The sequence below is a fragment of the Panicum virgatum genome, chromosome 4K (assembly GCF_016808335.1).
Source record: "Panicum virgatum strain AP13 chromosome 4K, P.virgatum_v5, whole genome shotgun sequence".
NCBI lineage: Eukaryota > Viridiplantae > Streptophyta > Magnoliopsida > Poales > Poaceae > Panicum > Panicum virgatum.
The window spans coordinates 5,730,540-5,744,779 of record NC_053139.1 but is presented as its reverse complement, the minus strand read 5'-3'; the positions used below and the strand labels follow the sequence as shown (position 1 = coordinate 5,744,779).

The 14,240-nt window shown below is 44.4% G+C and overlaps 1 protein-coding gene and 1 pseudogene across 1 annotated transcript; both read left to right on the top strand.

Annotated features, from left to right (window-relative positions):
* The first annotated feature begins 22 nt into the window (after positions 1-22).
* Positions 23-3,656, top strand: LOC120702754 (zinc finger CCCH domain-containing protein 49). The gene is made up of 4 exons (XM_039986677.1): positions 23-242; positions 1,038-1,307; positions 1,618-1,841; positions 2,576-3,656. Exons 1-4 carry the CDS (start codon positions 138-140, stop codon positions 3,465-3,467), a joined length of 1,491 nt encoding a protein of 496 aa, XP_039842611.1. The 5' UTR covers positions 23-137; the 3' UTR covers positions 3,468-3,656.
* Positions 3,657-3,703: 47 nt separating this feature from the next.
* LOC120702752 lies at positions 3,704-8,458 on the top strand (annotated as a pseudogene).
* The last annotated feature ends 5,782 nt before the right edge of the window (positions 8,459-14,240 follow it).

The window sequence follows — 14,240 nt, the reverse complement described above, 5'->3', positions numbered from 1 at the left end:
ACTTGGGTTAAGAGGCGAGGTATCCAAGCCTGCTAGTGATAACGCGTCGTCAATTCGGGGTCTCGTCTTCCTGCGTCGGCCCCTTCCCCTCGTACCTCTCGGCTTCTCGGCGGCGGCGGCGGAGAGCAGGAGGGGTGATGGCGCACCGGCTGCTGCGGGACGCGCAGGCGGACGGGTGGGAGCGGTCGGACTTCCCCATCATCTGCGAGTCATGCCTCGGCGACAACCCCTACGTCCGGATGGTAACGCATCAAACCCTAACCCTACCTGATCGGTTCGTGTGCCTTACCGTTGCCGCTGCGGGGGCGTCGTGATGCGGTGTGCGCCGCGGCGGGGGCGTCGTGATGCGGTGTGCGCCGCGGCGGGGGCGTCGTGATGTGGTGTGCGCCGCGGCGGCATGCTTGATTCGGTTGCGCCTCTGCTTAGGTGTCGCGTTTTCTGAACGCGTGGCGTCAGCTGTTTTCGCTTGTAGTTGAAGTTGCTGCTGCTCTGTACTAGTTAGCTTCGATCGATGTGATGAGGAATTTGTGAATAGATGGCGATGGAGGCAGGTACTAGCTTTGGGAGTGTGCTTGCACGTTTTAATCAATAATTTGACTAGGTACCATCATGTAGGCTGTTTGTTTCATCTTGGAATGTGGTATTGCTTTTACAATCACAAGCTGAAACAAACAAGGAGCTTCTCTACCTGGGTTGTAACAAACTAACAATCGACAGGTCAGATTGTTACAATCCAACAATATGCTGCACCCTAGCTTGTGGATTGTTAGAACCCACAAGCTGAAAGGCTGAAACAAACAGGGGCATAGTTAGCAAGATGAGACCTTAGATTTAAGGAATTTATAGTAGGTAGCAAAGCAAGGATAAATTGAGATGTATGAAGTGAGGCCCAGGGTAGAGGATTGAGCAAAAAAAAACATGGATGGGCATACCCTTGCTTGGAACATTCAGTAATTTGCATTTTGTTGTTTTCTTTCGTATAGTATTTCATGTAAATATTTGATTAAGTGTCTTACAGGATCTTGTTTTACTGTCAGTTAAGAGCAGAATATGACAAAGAGTGCAAAATATGTGCACGCCCTTTTACTGTCTTCCGCTGGAGACCTGGCCGGGATGCAAGGTACAAGAAAACAGAGATCTGCCAGACATGTTGCAAGCTGAAAAATGTCTGCCAGGTCTGCCTGCTAGATCTTGAGTATGGTCTACCAGTTCAGGTCCGGGATACAGCACTCGCTATCAATTCGAACGATGCAATTCCAAGGAGTGATGTCAATCGTGAATATTTTGCAGAAGAGCATGATCGAAGGGTATGCTTTGTTTTTTCATCATTGAAACTTGAATGCTGGGATCCAAATACTGTATTTCTTAGGATTTTTTTTCATTTAATACTGAAGTTATCGTATGTATTCAAAAACTGTTTCTATGAGTAAATAAATTGACCGATCTGCGATTTCTTTAATGCCCTATTTTTTATATGTAACTTGCCTGATCTGCGATATTTGAAATATCTTGTAATTATTCTCTGCTTATATGGTCCAGTGTTAAACTTATTCTTGCTAATTCCTCTTTTATCTATGAGTAGCTATTCCTGACTAGAGTAAGTTTATAAATGTGTAGGCCAGAGCTGGCATAGACTATGATTCTTCCTATGGGAAGGCCCGTCCAAATGATACCATTCTGAAGCTTCAGAGGACAGCACCATATTACAAGAGGAACAGGGCTCACGTTTGCAGTTTCTATGTGCGTGGTGAATGTACTAGAGGTGCTGAGTGCCCATATCGACATGAGATGCCTGAAACCGGGGAGTTATCTCAGCAGAACATCAAAGATCGTTACTATGGGTATGTGATGGTGACAGAATTGATTTATTTTGTTGTTATGATCTTGGCTCTGGTTGAGCGCTTGCCAAGTGTTACATTGTGTCATACTTTTATTTAACTCTAATGCTTCTAATTACTATATCACTGTATGAGTGTATGTTCATCTAGCAGAAGCTAGCAGATTGTTATCTATTATGTGATGCTCTGCCTGTCTTATACTTGATTGTAGATTGCATGTCCAAATATGCATGTTACCTTTTGTTTTTTCTCTGTTATAGTCAAGGTTCTAAAAAACGCTAGACGCTAGGCGAACGCTTGCCTATGGTTTAGAGTTTTTTGTGATTAAATGTAGATTGAACATGATTAAACGTGTGTTGTGATTAAACGACACTGTGATTAAACGCAACGCTTGGCCACCGTTCAGCGTTTAATCAAGATTAAATGACGTTTAAAAACGTTTTTTAGAACACTAGTTATAGTTTTTACTTTAGTTTATCGTGACTGCACCAAAATTAAGTTACTCTATATTCCGGTGATCAGACAGCATTTGCACAGTTAGCTTTCACCTGAATCGGTTCTCACATCATTTTCCTTCAAAGCAGTTTCTAGTTAAGCTGAACTCTGATGCTTTTTTTAGATTGAGTTAATGAGCTGAACTGAAATACCTTTTTACATACTGTTGGGTGAATATCTGTTTACTTTCCTTAATCTTCCCTCTGCCTTGGTTTCTGACAGTCTCTTCTTACTATCTGCAGAGTTAATGATCCAGTTGCAATGAAACTTTTGAGTAAGGCAGGTGAGATGCCATCCCTGACACCACCAGATGATGAGACTATAAGGACACTATATATTGGTGGACTCGATAGCAGAGTAACTGAACAGGATTTGAGGGACCAGTTTTATGCCCATGGTGAGATCGAGTCCATAAGGATGGTGCTTCAGCGTGCATGTGCATTTGTGACATACACTACAAGAGAAGGCGCTGAGAAGGCTGCAGAGGAGCTTGCTAACAAACTAGTTATCAAGGGTGTGCGACTGAAGCTCATGTGGGGCAAGCCTCAGGCTCCAAAGCCTGAAGAGGATGAATCGGGAAGGCAGGGGCAGGTTTCCCATGGAGGACTGCTCCCTAGGGCTGTCATATCTCAGCAGCAGGGCAGCGACCAGCCTCAACCTCCTGGGATGGAGGGCCAGCATCAGCCACAAGCACCAGCTTCATACTACTTTAACATTCCAGCTCCACCGGCAGCAGAGCGGACTCTGTACCCGTCCATGGATCCTCAGAGGATGGGTGCTGTAGTTAAGTCACAGGATGGCGAAGGCAAACCAGGGCCGCAGCAAGCTGGACAAGCTCAGCCATCAAGCAGTTCAGGACAGGGCGGCTATCCTGCGCCACCACCATACTACCATGGTCAGTACCCACCATACTATCCACCTCCACCATATGGAAGCTACATGCATCCACCTCGCATGCCCTACCCACCCCAGTATCCACCATACCAGCCAATGCTAGCACCACCAGCACAAGCTCACGCAAGCTCATCTCAGCAACCAGCGCAAGCAGGACAGCAGCCACCTCATGGCCCTCCGGCTCAGGCACAGCAGCCGGCGCCTGGCCCTTCAGCACAGCAGCAGCCATCCCAGAACTGAAGTACTTGCAAGATATTGGATGTACTGTTGTAATTCCTCTCCGCAAGAGAATGTAACCCTCGTCAGTCGCCAGCTTTTGTAATTTCTTAATCTGTGATTAACAGTAACACATCGTGGTATTGCTTATCTGACTTTGAAAACGGAGATATACTGGATCTATCCAGCGGACGCCGTTTCATTTGTGACGCCTGTTACCAATAGCCTCATATGATTATTCGATGAAAAGCACAACCCCAGTGCTGGCCGCGGAAGCAGGAGCTGACAAATTTGCAAGGCTATGTCCAACTAGCTATGACTATGAGGCTAGTTATGTTTATTCACAGCCTTAAAAGAAAATGTTTCATAATGTCACAACAATTGAGGATATTAAGAGGTACTCCCTCAGTTCCAAGTTATAGATCGTTTTACCTTTTCCAAATACATAACATGTGCTATATTTCTAGATAAATATTATGTCTATATGCATAGAAAAGATGATGTACCTAGAAAATCCAAAACAACCTGTAAGTTGGACATTTGGAACAGAGGGAGTAGTTTGTAATTTCCACTCCGTACCCTAATTACTTGTTTTCAAAGAAAATAAGATGTATCATTATATTTAATAATTACGGAAAGGTATACTTGTCCTGATTAAGTTTTTCAAGTTGAAAATATAATATTACTATTATATGAGTATAATGTCCCTAGCAAATATACATGATTTCGTGTCTTGCAGCGAAGGTATATTTTTACTCTTCCTTCTGTTCCAAATTATAAGATATTCCAACAATCTTGGAGAGTCAAAAATTTTTATGTTTGATCAAATTTATATAATAGAATAATAACATTTATTATATAAATTAAGTATCATTGGATTCTTTATTAGTTATATTTTTATTTTTTTGAAAAACACTTAGTTATATTTTTATAGTACATCAATTTGATATCATAAATTTTTATATTTCTCTTTATAATTTTGGTCAAATTTGAGATTGTTTTAACTCTCAAAGATTCTTAGGATGTTTATAATTATAATTTAGAACGGAGGGAGTAGTTGTAAAACCATCTTTTAACGTGTCGTCATGCAGCTAATAATATTTCGATTCAATAGGACAACGCTAATGGTGCGTCATGGCAGCGGCTGGAGGAAGACGAAGAGGGGTGAAAGGTCCGCGGCGCAGCGAAGCGGCCACGGACGCCGCCGCTCGCTCGCGCTGGTGGCATCCGTGGAACCATCCAGGCCCAGCAGCAAGGTAAGCGGGTCAGAGCGCTCCCATCCCATGTCTCCCATCTCTCGGCGCCCTTGGTGTGATGTGAATGTGTGAAGTGTGTGATGCAGCACGGATCGAAACGGTCAGCCGATTAGGAGCGTCAGCGCGATTGATCCTCCGATTAGAGTCTCGTGCTAAACTGTAGCATTCCGCGTTGACCTAGCTTTTCAATTTGCGGCTTCCGAGCGAGTGTGACTGCCTCTTAAGAAATTTTCGCCATTGACCCTTTCACTGCACTCAGTAGTCCATAGTTTGGCTCCTATGGTAAGCAAATGCCGGCCTCTTTTCAGATCCAGTCAAATGCAGAGTATATAGCTGGATGAAAGGTGTTACTCTTTTGCTAGTTGCGATTTTTATTTCTTCAATGCATCGAATAAAAACCAATTTTTTTTCGGAGAGTTAGCTAAAATGTCAATGTCAGGATTCACAGGCTTAACTCAAAACAATATGTACTGATACACGGTGCAAGTTTCAGTTTGGCAGAAACAGCCATATGGAGGAGCAGCAGCAGAACCCGTGTGTTTGGCCTAGTCGTTCAGAAATTGTCAAATTCATTACCTAATCTGCATAGAAAATTCAGCATGCTAACAGACTTTAAGGGGCCAACTGATGTATATAGATGCTCAGATGTGCGCACATCAATACAGAAAGTTCTACAGCAAACTCTCTGTCGAGTGTCGACTACTCCTATAGTCTTATGGCCTACCATAAAATGCTCCCCATGCATCTGCTGTTGTTCTCCATCTTTGCGATTGTATTGCAGTCTGTGGTCAGGGGTGCTTCGTCGTTGCCCCACCCTGATTGCCCGGACAAGTGTGGCGACGTCGACATAGTGTACCCGTTTGGGATTGGCCCTGGCTGTGCGATGGAAGGATTTGAGCTTCACGGCAACAAGTCTCAGGATGTCCACAGGAATGTGACCTACTTCTCTAACCTGCCGGTGGCTGACATATCTCTGCTCCAAGGCCATGTTCGGGTGATGAGTCACATTGCTTCCATGTGCCATAACTTTTCAACCACATACCTCCTGGACTTCCGTGGCACGCCGTTCACGGTCTCAGAGAAGAACTTGTTCACAGTTATTGGAGCTGAGACACTCGCTCTCATGGCTGGCTCAAGGCAATCTGCCATCGTGAGCGACCCCCCTCCTCTCTCACACTCGTACACTATGTTATTGTTGGGTTCAGGTCATCTTCAAAACACATGGTTCTATTTCCAGTTCCCAAAAGATAGATTTCAATGTGATGCACTAAAATAATTTTATACAATACATTGTTAACAACTCAGTTGTACTTTCCTGATTATGCAGCATGTGATCGGGTGCTTGACGCAGTCCTTACCTTACAAAAACCTCGCAGCACAAGAGGGTTTGTGCACTGGCATTGGCTGCTGCCAGGTTGCACTCAGTAGCAGCCTGTCCTACCACAATATTTCCTTCAGCGGTGATAGTGCATCTGACGGGAATGCAAGTGGCATGGATGGCGAAAGGCAGTGCAGATATGCCATGGTGGTGGAGGCCAACAAATTTAGTTTCCACACAGCATATCTGAACGCGACAACCTTCTGGGATGAGCACAGAGGTGAAGTCCCGATGATTCTAAACTGGTCCGTTGGCAATGAGACTTGCGATGTTGCCAAGAACGATACGGCTTCCTATGCCTGCCGTAGTAGCAACAGTTACTGCATCAATTCAACCAGTCGTTCTGGTTATCTCTGCAACTGCTCTGAAGGCTACCAAGGCAATCCTTACCTTCCTGGTGATGGCGGATGTCAAGTTATGTATTACTAACATTACTGGTCCATACATAACTCAATCTCTGTGGAGCTAATTGAATTGTTGATTTCTTAGATTATGCTAACCCTATTATGATTTTCACAGACATCAATGAGTGTGCCCTTAGTACACCTCCATGCCCTGGGCGTTGCATCAACACACAAGGTGGTTTCTACTGCCAGAACACAAAGAATAAAAGCTTCTCCCAATCTGGCGCAGCGATAATATCTGTTGGTAAATCCCTCTTGTGCACTGGGCTTATTGATTTTCTCTTACACAGAAAATGTATCATATTAACAATCTGAAAACATGCAGGCCTAAGTGTTACAGTTGTCACACTGGTCATTGCTATCACCTGCTCGTATTTGATCCGTGAAAGGAGGAAACTGGCCAACATCAAGGAGAAATACTTCCGACAACATGGGGGCCTGCTACTGCTGGAGCAGATAAGCTCAGGGCAAGGCACTACATTCACAATCTTCACAGAAGTAGAGCTCATGGAGGCAACAGAATAGTTTGATGATAACAATGTCCTTGGCCGTGGTGACCATGGGACTGTCTACAAAGGCACTCTCAAGAATGGCAGTGCAGTTGCGATCAAACGGTGCATATCTATGACTGATGAACAGCGCAAGAAAGAGTTCGGCAAGGAGATGCTCATTCTATCCCAGGTCAACCACAAGAACATCGTCAAGCTCCTTGGCTGCTGCCTCGAAGTAGAGGTGCCAATGCTAGTCTATGAGTTCATCCCCAACGGCACACTGTTTCACTTCATCCATGGCAGCAATGGCAGCCATAACATTTCTTTCTCCACTCGTTTAAGGATTGCACATGAATCTGCCCTAGCCTTGGATTACCTACACTCATGTGCGTCTCCGCCAATCCTTCATGGCGATGTGAAATCCTCCAACATACTTCTTGACGATAATTACTCCGCTAAGGTATCAGACTTCGGAGCATCGATAGTGGCACCAACTGATGAGTCCCAATTTGTCACTCTAGTGCAAGGGACCTGTGGGTACCTGGACCCTGAGTACATGCAGACGTGCCAACTGACAGATAAGAGCGACGTCTACAGCTTCGGCGTCATTCTCCTGGAGCTGATTACGGGCAAGAAGGCTCTCAACCTAGAAGGGCCCGAGAGCGAGAGGAGCCTTTCCATGAGGTTCTTGTGCGCTATGAAGGAGGGAAGGCTCATGGACGTGATAGATGATCACATCAAGGGTGAGGAGAACAATGGGCTGCTCGAGGAGGTCGCCGACCTTGCGAGGCAGTGCCTGGAGATGGCTGGTGAGAACCGCCCGGCAATGAGAGAAGTCGCTGAGAGGCTTCACAGGTTAAGGAAAGTGATGCAGCACCCGTGGATGCAGCGTGACCCCGAGGAGATGGAGAGCTTGCTTGGAGTCAGGGTGCCGTCGGTGGCCGGCGTGGAGATGGTCAGCACTATGTTTGTCACCATGGAGAAGTGCGTTGGTTTACTGGAGTTTGGGTGGTAAACTTGAGCCCATCAAATTTTGTTGATCATCCATTGCCTTTCGAAGGCAAAAGTGTCTGTTTCGGTTTGCCTGGTTAGTCTAGTTTTGTTCTTTCACTCTTTCAAGGAGAAATATGTGTAGCCCAATCTTATTAGCTTTTTGCTGGACTTCATGTCCTCTTGTTGGCTTGTTCTTTATATTCTCTCTGTTTCAAATTATAGATTGTTTAACTTTTTTATCCCAAGTTTGACCACTCGTTGTATTCAAAATTTTGTGCAAAATATCAATTCTTTTGTTGTGGGTTGCTTTATCAATACAAGTTCTTCAAGAATGACTTAAATTTAGCAATGTTTTCTATAATTTTTTTTGAATAAGACGAGTGGTCAAACTTAGGGTCAAAAAAGTCAAACGAACTACAATTTGAACAGAGGTAGTATATAGTAAGCCTGAACAAATACTGCGAAAGCGCAATGCATAGATGATGTCTCACATAACTTCACTTTGTCTTGTTTCTCTTTTATATCTACAAAGTGTAATTTTCTTTTTCTGAGGGCGGGGAGTTGTGTAATTTCCTTTTTCTTCCAAAAAACACTTGGCATGCAGGAGTTTTTTATTGGGTTAATTGGATTGGTGTCATTACAATTGTCCAAGTTCGGAGTTATGCCATTACAATTCGTCTATTCGGAAACATGCCATTACAATTTTCACTCTACCGGGCTCATGCCATTTTCTAGTCCTGAACATACGCCGGGCCCAGTTTCAGGCCGTTGTATACCATACGGTAAATCGTATGGGCGATTTTGCCCTTGGCTCCAACGGATAAGGGCTAGCCGAGCGCTTGACTCGTTGACTCACTCGCTCAGTCGATCGTCTTCCTCCCGACGAACCCTAGCCTCCCGACGAACCCTAACCCTGGCGGCGTGCCGGCGACGAGCAGGCGAACCTACCGCGGCCGAGGAGGATCTGAGAGGGAAGGCGATGCAGGCAAGCTGAAGCAGATGGCGAGTCCCCCGGCGCGGAACCCCCAGCTGAAGCTCCCCCAACTGGGGCGGCGATGGAGGTCGACGGCATCGAGTGCAGGTATGTGTAGATCCCTAGATCTTTCTCCAATCCGACTTAAGGACATTGAAATCGTAGGTTGTCTCTTAGAACATGTGGATTTCTTCTTCTTTATAGGCTTGATTTATTCGCACTAGAGATTATGGTCGAAGGATTACTCACTGTGGATTCAGTGGGTAGGAAAGTTTACTCTAAGGGTCGAGTGATTAAGTGGGATGTGGAGATTGGGTCTTTTACAGTTGAGTTGCTGATGAAAAGTCTGGAAACAGAGGTTAAATGGGTAGCAAACCAGTCGCCCACTGTCTGGTTCTTTCACAAGAGATTGGGTGAGGATATCAGGTTGTCAGAAGAGTTTCAAATGTGTGAGTTGTTTGAAATGTATAAGGCAGAGATGCGTTGCCATTTAATTGTAGCCATTGTTGAGAATTCCAAAATTCAAGAAGTTGTGCTAACTGATGAATTAGAGCCTTTGTGTATGGTGCCACTTGATGATTGGGTACCTGCTAACCAAACTGGAGTGACTGCTAACCAATCTGGAGCGTCTGCATCCAAAGTGGCAGATTCACAAGGGACTGCAGCTAAGGAGGCAGATGCTGTAGAGCCAGACTTGTTTGATAATGAAGAGGAATATGTTGGTATAGATGATGAGCAAATATACACACCTGTGCCACCATCTTCAGAAGCAGGCACTGATAATAGTCCTGCTCAGCCAACAGCAGCACATGAACAAGCACCTGAATCATCTAATGCACATGGCACTTCTTCATGCCCTGAATCTAATCAAAATGGGCCTGCTGCTGAAGAGGGTGTGCCTCTTGAGGCAGAAGTCAATGATGCAGATCCACAGGAGTTCAATGTGATTCATGATCCTGAACATCCAAATATCGAGAAAGGTGCTTTGTTTCCTGATATTGTGACATTCAGGAAAACAATCAGGCACTACGCTGTTCAGAGGGGGTTTGAATTCACAGATCTTAAGACAGATAAGACCAGATTTATTGCCAAGTGTACTCATTAGGGATGCCCATGGCGTATACATGCTTCACATATTTGGGACAAGAAGACAATTGAGGTAACCAACAATGTTTCAGTTGTTTGATGGTTCCATAGTTTACATGTTTCAGCTGTGTATGCTTGCATTATTTACATATTTGAATTGGTTGTGCAGATTAAAGTCCTTCCTGCAGAGCACAATTTTCCAAGTACCAAGCTTAGGGAGAGCAAGATGACCACTCAGGGCTGGGTTGCTGACAGGTTGTCTAATTGGGTCAAGAAAAATCCTAGCAAAGGTGCAAAGGATGCAAAGGAGAAGGTGGAGGGAGATTATGGAATCAAGCTGAAGTACTCAAAGGCTTGATCAGATTTGAAACTTGCACTAGAGCAAGTTCATGGTAAATATGAGGAGAGCTTTCAACTATTGTTCAACTGGAAAGCTCAGATGAAAATCAGTTCACCTAGTACTATAGTAGAAATTGATGTAGAGAGGAAGAATAAGAAGATGCGCTTCAAGAGAATTTTTGTGGCACTGAAGCCATGTGTAGATGGTTTTTTAGCTGGCTGTAGACCATATGTAGGGGTAGATGTCACAAAATTGAATGGTAAATACACTGGTCAGTTGGCATCTGCGACTGGTATGGATGGCCACAACTGATTGTATCACTTAGCATATGCTGTATTTGATTCAGAGACAGAGGAAAACTGGACATGGTTTATGGTACAGTTACAGAGAGCTATAGGGACCCCAGGAGGTTTGGTCATATGTACAGATGCTTGCAAAGGCCTTGAAACAGCAGTTGGTGTAGTCTTTCCAACAGCTGAGTACAGAGAATGCATGAGGCATTTGTATGGCAACTTCATGAAGCATTTTCAAGGAGATGTTTTCACTGACCACTTGTATCCAGCTGCCAGAAGCTACACTGAGTACATGTTCAAGTGGCACATGCATAAAATATTTGCTGCTGCTCCAGATGCTATAGAATATCTTGAGCAACACCATAACAGGATTTGGTACATATGTGGATTTTCAGAAGCTAGCAAGTGTGATTATTTGACCAACAATGTATCTGAGAGTTTCAACGCACAGATAAAGCACTTGAAAGATCTGCTGCTTCATGAATTGGTAGATGGATTGAGAGCTGATCATGGAGAAACGATATCTCAGGAGAAAGATTGGAAGACAGATGGAGGATAGAATATTGCCAAATGTGACTAAGGAATTGAACACAATAAGCAAGAGCTTGCAGGTTGTCAAGATTACTATCAGTGATGATGACATTGCAGAAGTGACACTCATTGACAGGTGGAATAATACTAGAAGGAACTCAGTGGATCTAAAGAACCACAATTGTTCATGCAGAGAGTGGCAAATAACTAGCAAACCCTGCAGACATGCCTTGGCATGGATTTTGTCCAACAGAGGGCTGAAAATTGATGATTATGTGCATGAATATTATTCAGTTGCAAGGTTCAGGGCTGCTTATGAAGGTAGAGTTGAAGCATTGCCAGATAGGTCACAGTGGCCAGTAGTTGACCTTGGCTACAAAGTCTACCCTCCATTGCTGGGAAGATCAGCAGGCAGGCCAAGAAAAGTTAGGATCAGGGGATGCCTGGAAAAGAATGCAACCAAAAAGAAGGTGAAATGCAGCAGATGCAAAAAATATGGTCACTTTACTAAGACATGCCAGCTTCCAGTGGTTGGAGAAGATGGAGAAACTTGTAGCGCATCTAGGCCGATAGATGCTAATGGTAAGTTTCGGTGATTAATGACAACCGTATGCGACTAACGTGTGTTTTAAAGGAAAGCTCAATAACTGGATTAGTCTCATATGAAATATGAAAGGAGACCCCTCAATTCGAAACAATCATGCGTACCAAGGACTCAATTTGAAAGATTAAGGACCTTTCTAGTCTCAAGTGTCACAAGGAGTTGAAGGACACTTGTTTTAGTTAGGTTTTATAGTTTCTAGTTCTTGATCGTACTATTAAGAGGGGTTCATGAGTTAGTAGCTTGATCAAACTTGAGTTGGCCTTAGAAATCTTGCACACTCACTCAAAAACAGCAAAAGATGGTCAATAGAAGTCAACATAACTCTTGGAAGAAGAAACAATCAAAGTCACATTCGAATCCAAGTCAAAACAGCTGAAAACAAAGAAAATCAGTAGCACCGGTTGAACCGGTGCCCAAGCATCGGAGCATCCGATGCATGGCGGAAGGACCGATGCCCTGTCGGTCTATCTTCTCTGGATAAAGGCAGAAATCAAGTTTAGCACCGGTTGAACCGATGGTCAAAAAGATAAGCACCGGTGCAATGAAAGTCCTTTGTTCCAGAGAGCATGTTTTGGAGGACTTCAACCTCTCTTCAGCACCAGTTGAACCGACGCTCCGAAATCAAAGCACCGGTGCAATGAAAGTCTTTTGTTCCAGGGAGCATATTTTGGTGGACTCCAACTTCTCTTCAGCACCGGTTGAACCGACGGTTCAGAATCAAAGCACCGGTGCATTGGATGTACTTTGTTCCAGAACGCTTGTTTGAGTTGATCAGTGAACCTCTTCAGCACCGGTTGATCCGATGCCCCTACGGAGCATGCACCGGTGCAATGACGCAAGCGTGGATACTGTGTCAGAACTCCAACGGCTACTTCTTTGACACAGAGAGACCGGTTGAACCGATGCCCATATTTTCTATGCCGTCGGTTCTTCCGGTGGTCACGGCTTTTCTGCAGAAAACTTCCAACGGCTATGTGACCTCCTCCACTCTATATAAGGGTACCCCCTGGCTCATTTCAGTTGCCTTTGACACCTTGAAAACCTGAGGCCACCCTTGAGAAAAAGAGAAAGAGCTTTGAGCAAAAGAGAGAAGATCTAGTGCTTAGTTTGTGCTTCAACCTTGAAGAACTCATCCTTTGCAAGTGTAGCAAGTGTGCTTGAGCTAGGGCCAACTGAGTGTAGGTCAAGTGAAGGCTTAGGAGCTTGTTACTCTTGGTGTTTGGCAGCACCTAGACGATCTTGGTGATCGAAGTGTTTCTCGCGGAGCTTGCCAAGGATTGTGGGAGCCCGGAGAAGAAGATTGTACGTGGCTTGAGCTCCACCACGCCGGGATGGTGAACGGAGACTCTTAGTGAGCGCCCAAGTCTCGGTGACATGGGAGGTGACAAGACTCTTAGTGAGTGTCACAACGTGGATTAGGGGTGTGTGCCAACACATCGACACCACGGGAAAAATCCGGTTGTCTCTTGCACTCTCTTTCATTTCAAGCACTTACTTTCATGCATTCTTTCATGTGCTTGACCTTAGAGATCATAGCTTAGCTCTACCTTGCTTAGTTTCACATCTTTGTTAGCTTGTGTAGTTTGCTTTGTTTAGCCGGTTGGTGAATTGAGCCTTACTAGCATTGCATAGGTTAAGGTTGTTTTATCTATCTTAGAAATTTGAAAAAGGCCCAATTCACCCCCCCTCTTGGTCCATCGATCCTTACAAAACTGCAACACCAAAGAGGTACTAATCTGTCCTACATGTATTTTGTGTTATACATTTGATAGGTATTTACTAATATGTCCTACTTGTCTTATTTGCAGGAAGAGGCCTGCTGCTGAAGACATTGCTGGGTCATCCAAGAAGAAACAGAAGTCCCCCAAGAAGAAGCCCCCCAAGAAGAAAAAGTCCCCCAAGAAGAAGGAGACTCCATCCAAGAAGAAGCAAAAGCAAGCTGAAGCTGCTCCTGCTGCAAGTGTTGTGAGGAGCCTGAAAGATTGGCTGAACACATCAGCTGGATGATCTGGGCCTTAAAGCCATGTCGTGTGCTCCCTTTTGTTTTTGTAATGGAATGATTCTATAATGGAACTTGTTGTCAACCTGGGAAGTTGATTGTGAGCCTAGCTCGTTGTGAACTACTTCTTATGTCTAAGTCTGTTAAGTTGTGAACCTGACTTGTTATGTTAAGTTCTGAACCTGGCAAATGATCTGAGTTGTTATGAATCATTGTCTAGCTGAGTTCTTGTGAATCATTGTATATCTAAGTTGTGAAATTCTGCCAAATATCAGAACAATGCTGCCAAATTACACAAAAATGCTGCCAAATTACACAAAAATGCTATCAAATTTCACAGGTGCACACAAATATTTTCACAAGCAATGCTGCGACATTTCATAAACATTTCACAACACATTGCTCACACATTTGACAACCAGTTCATCCACATCCACATGTCATTGCCA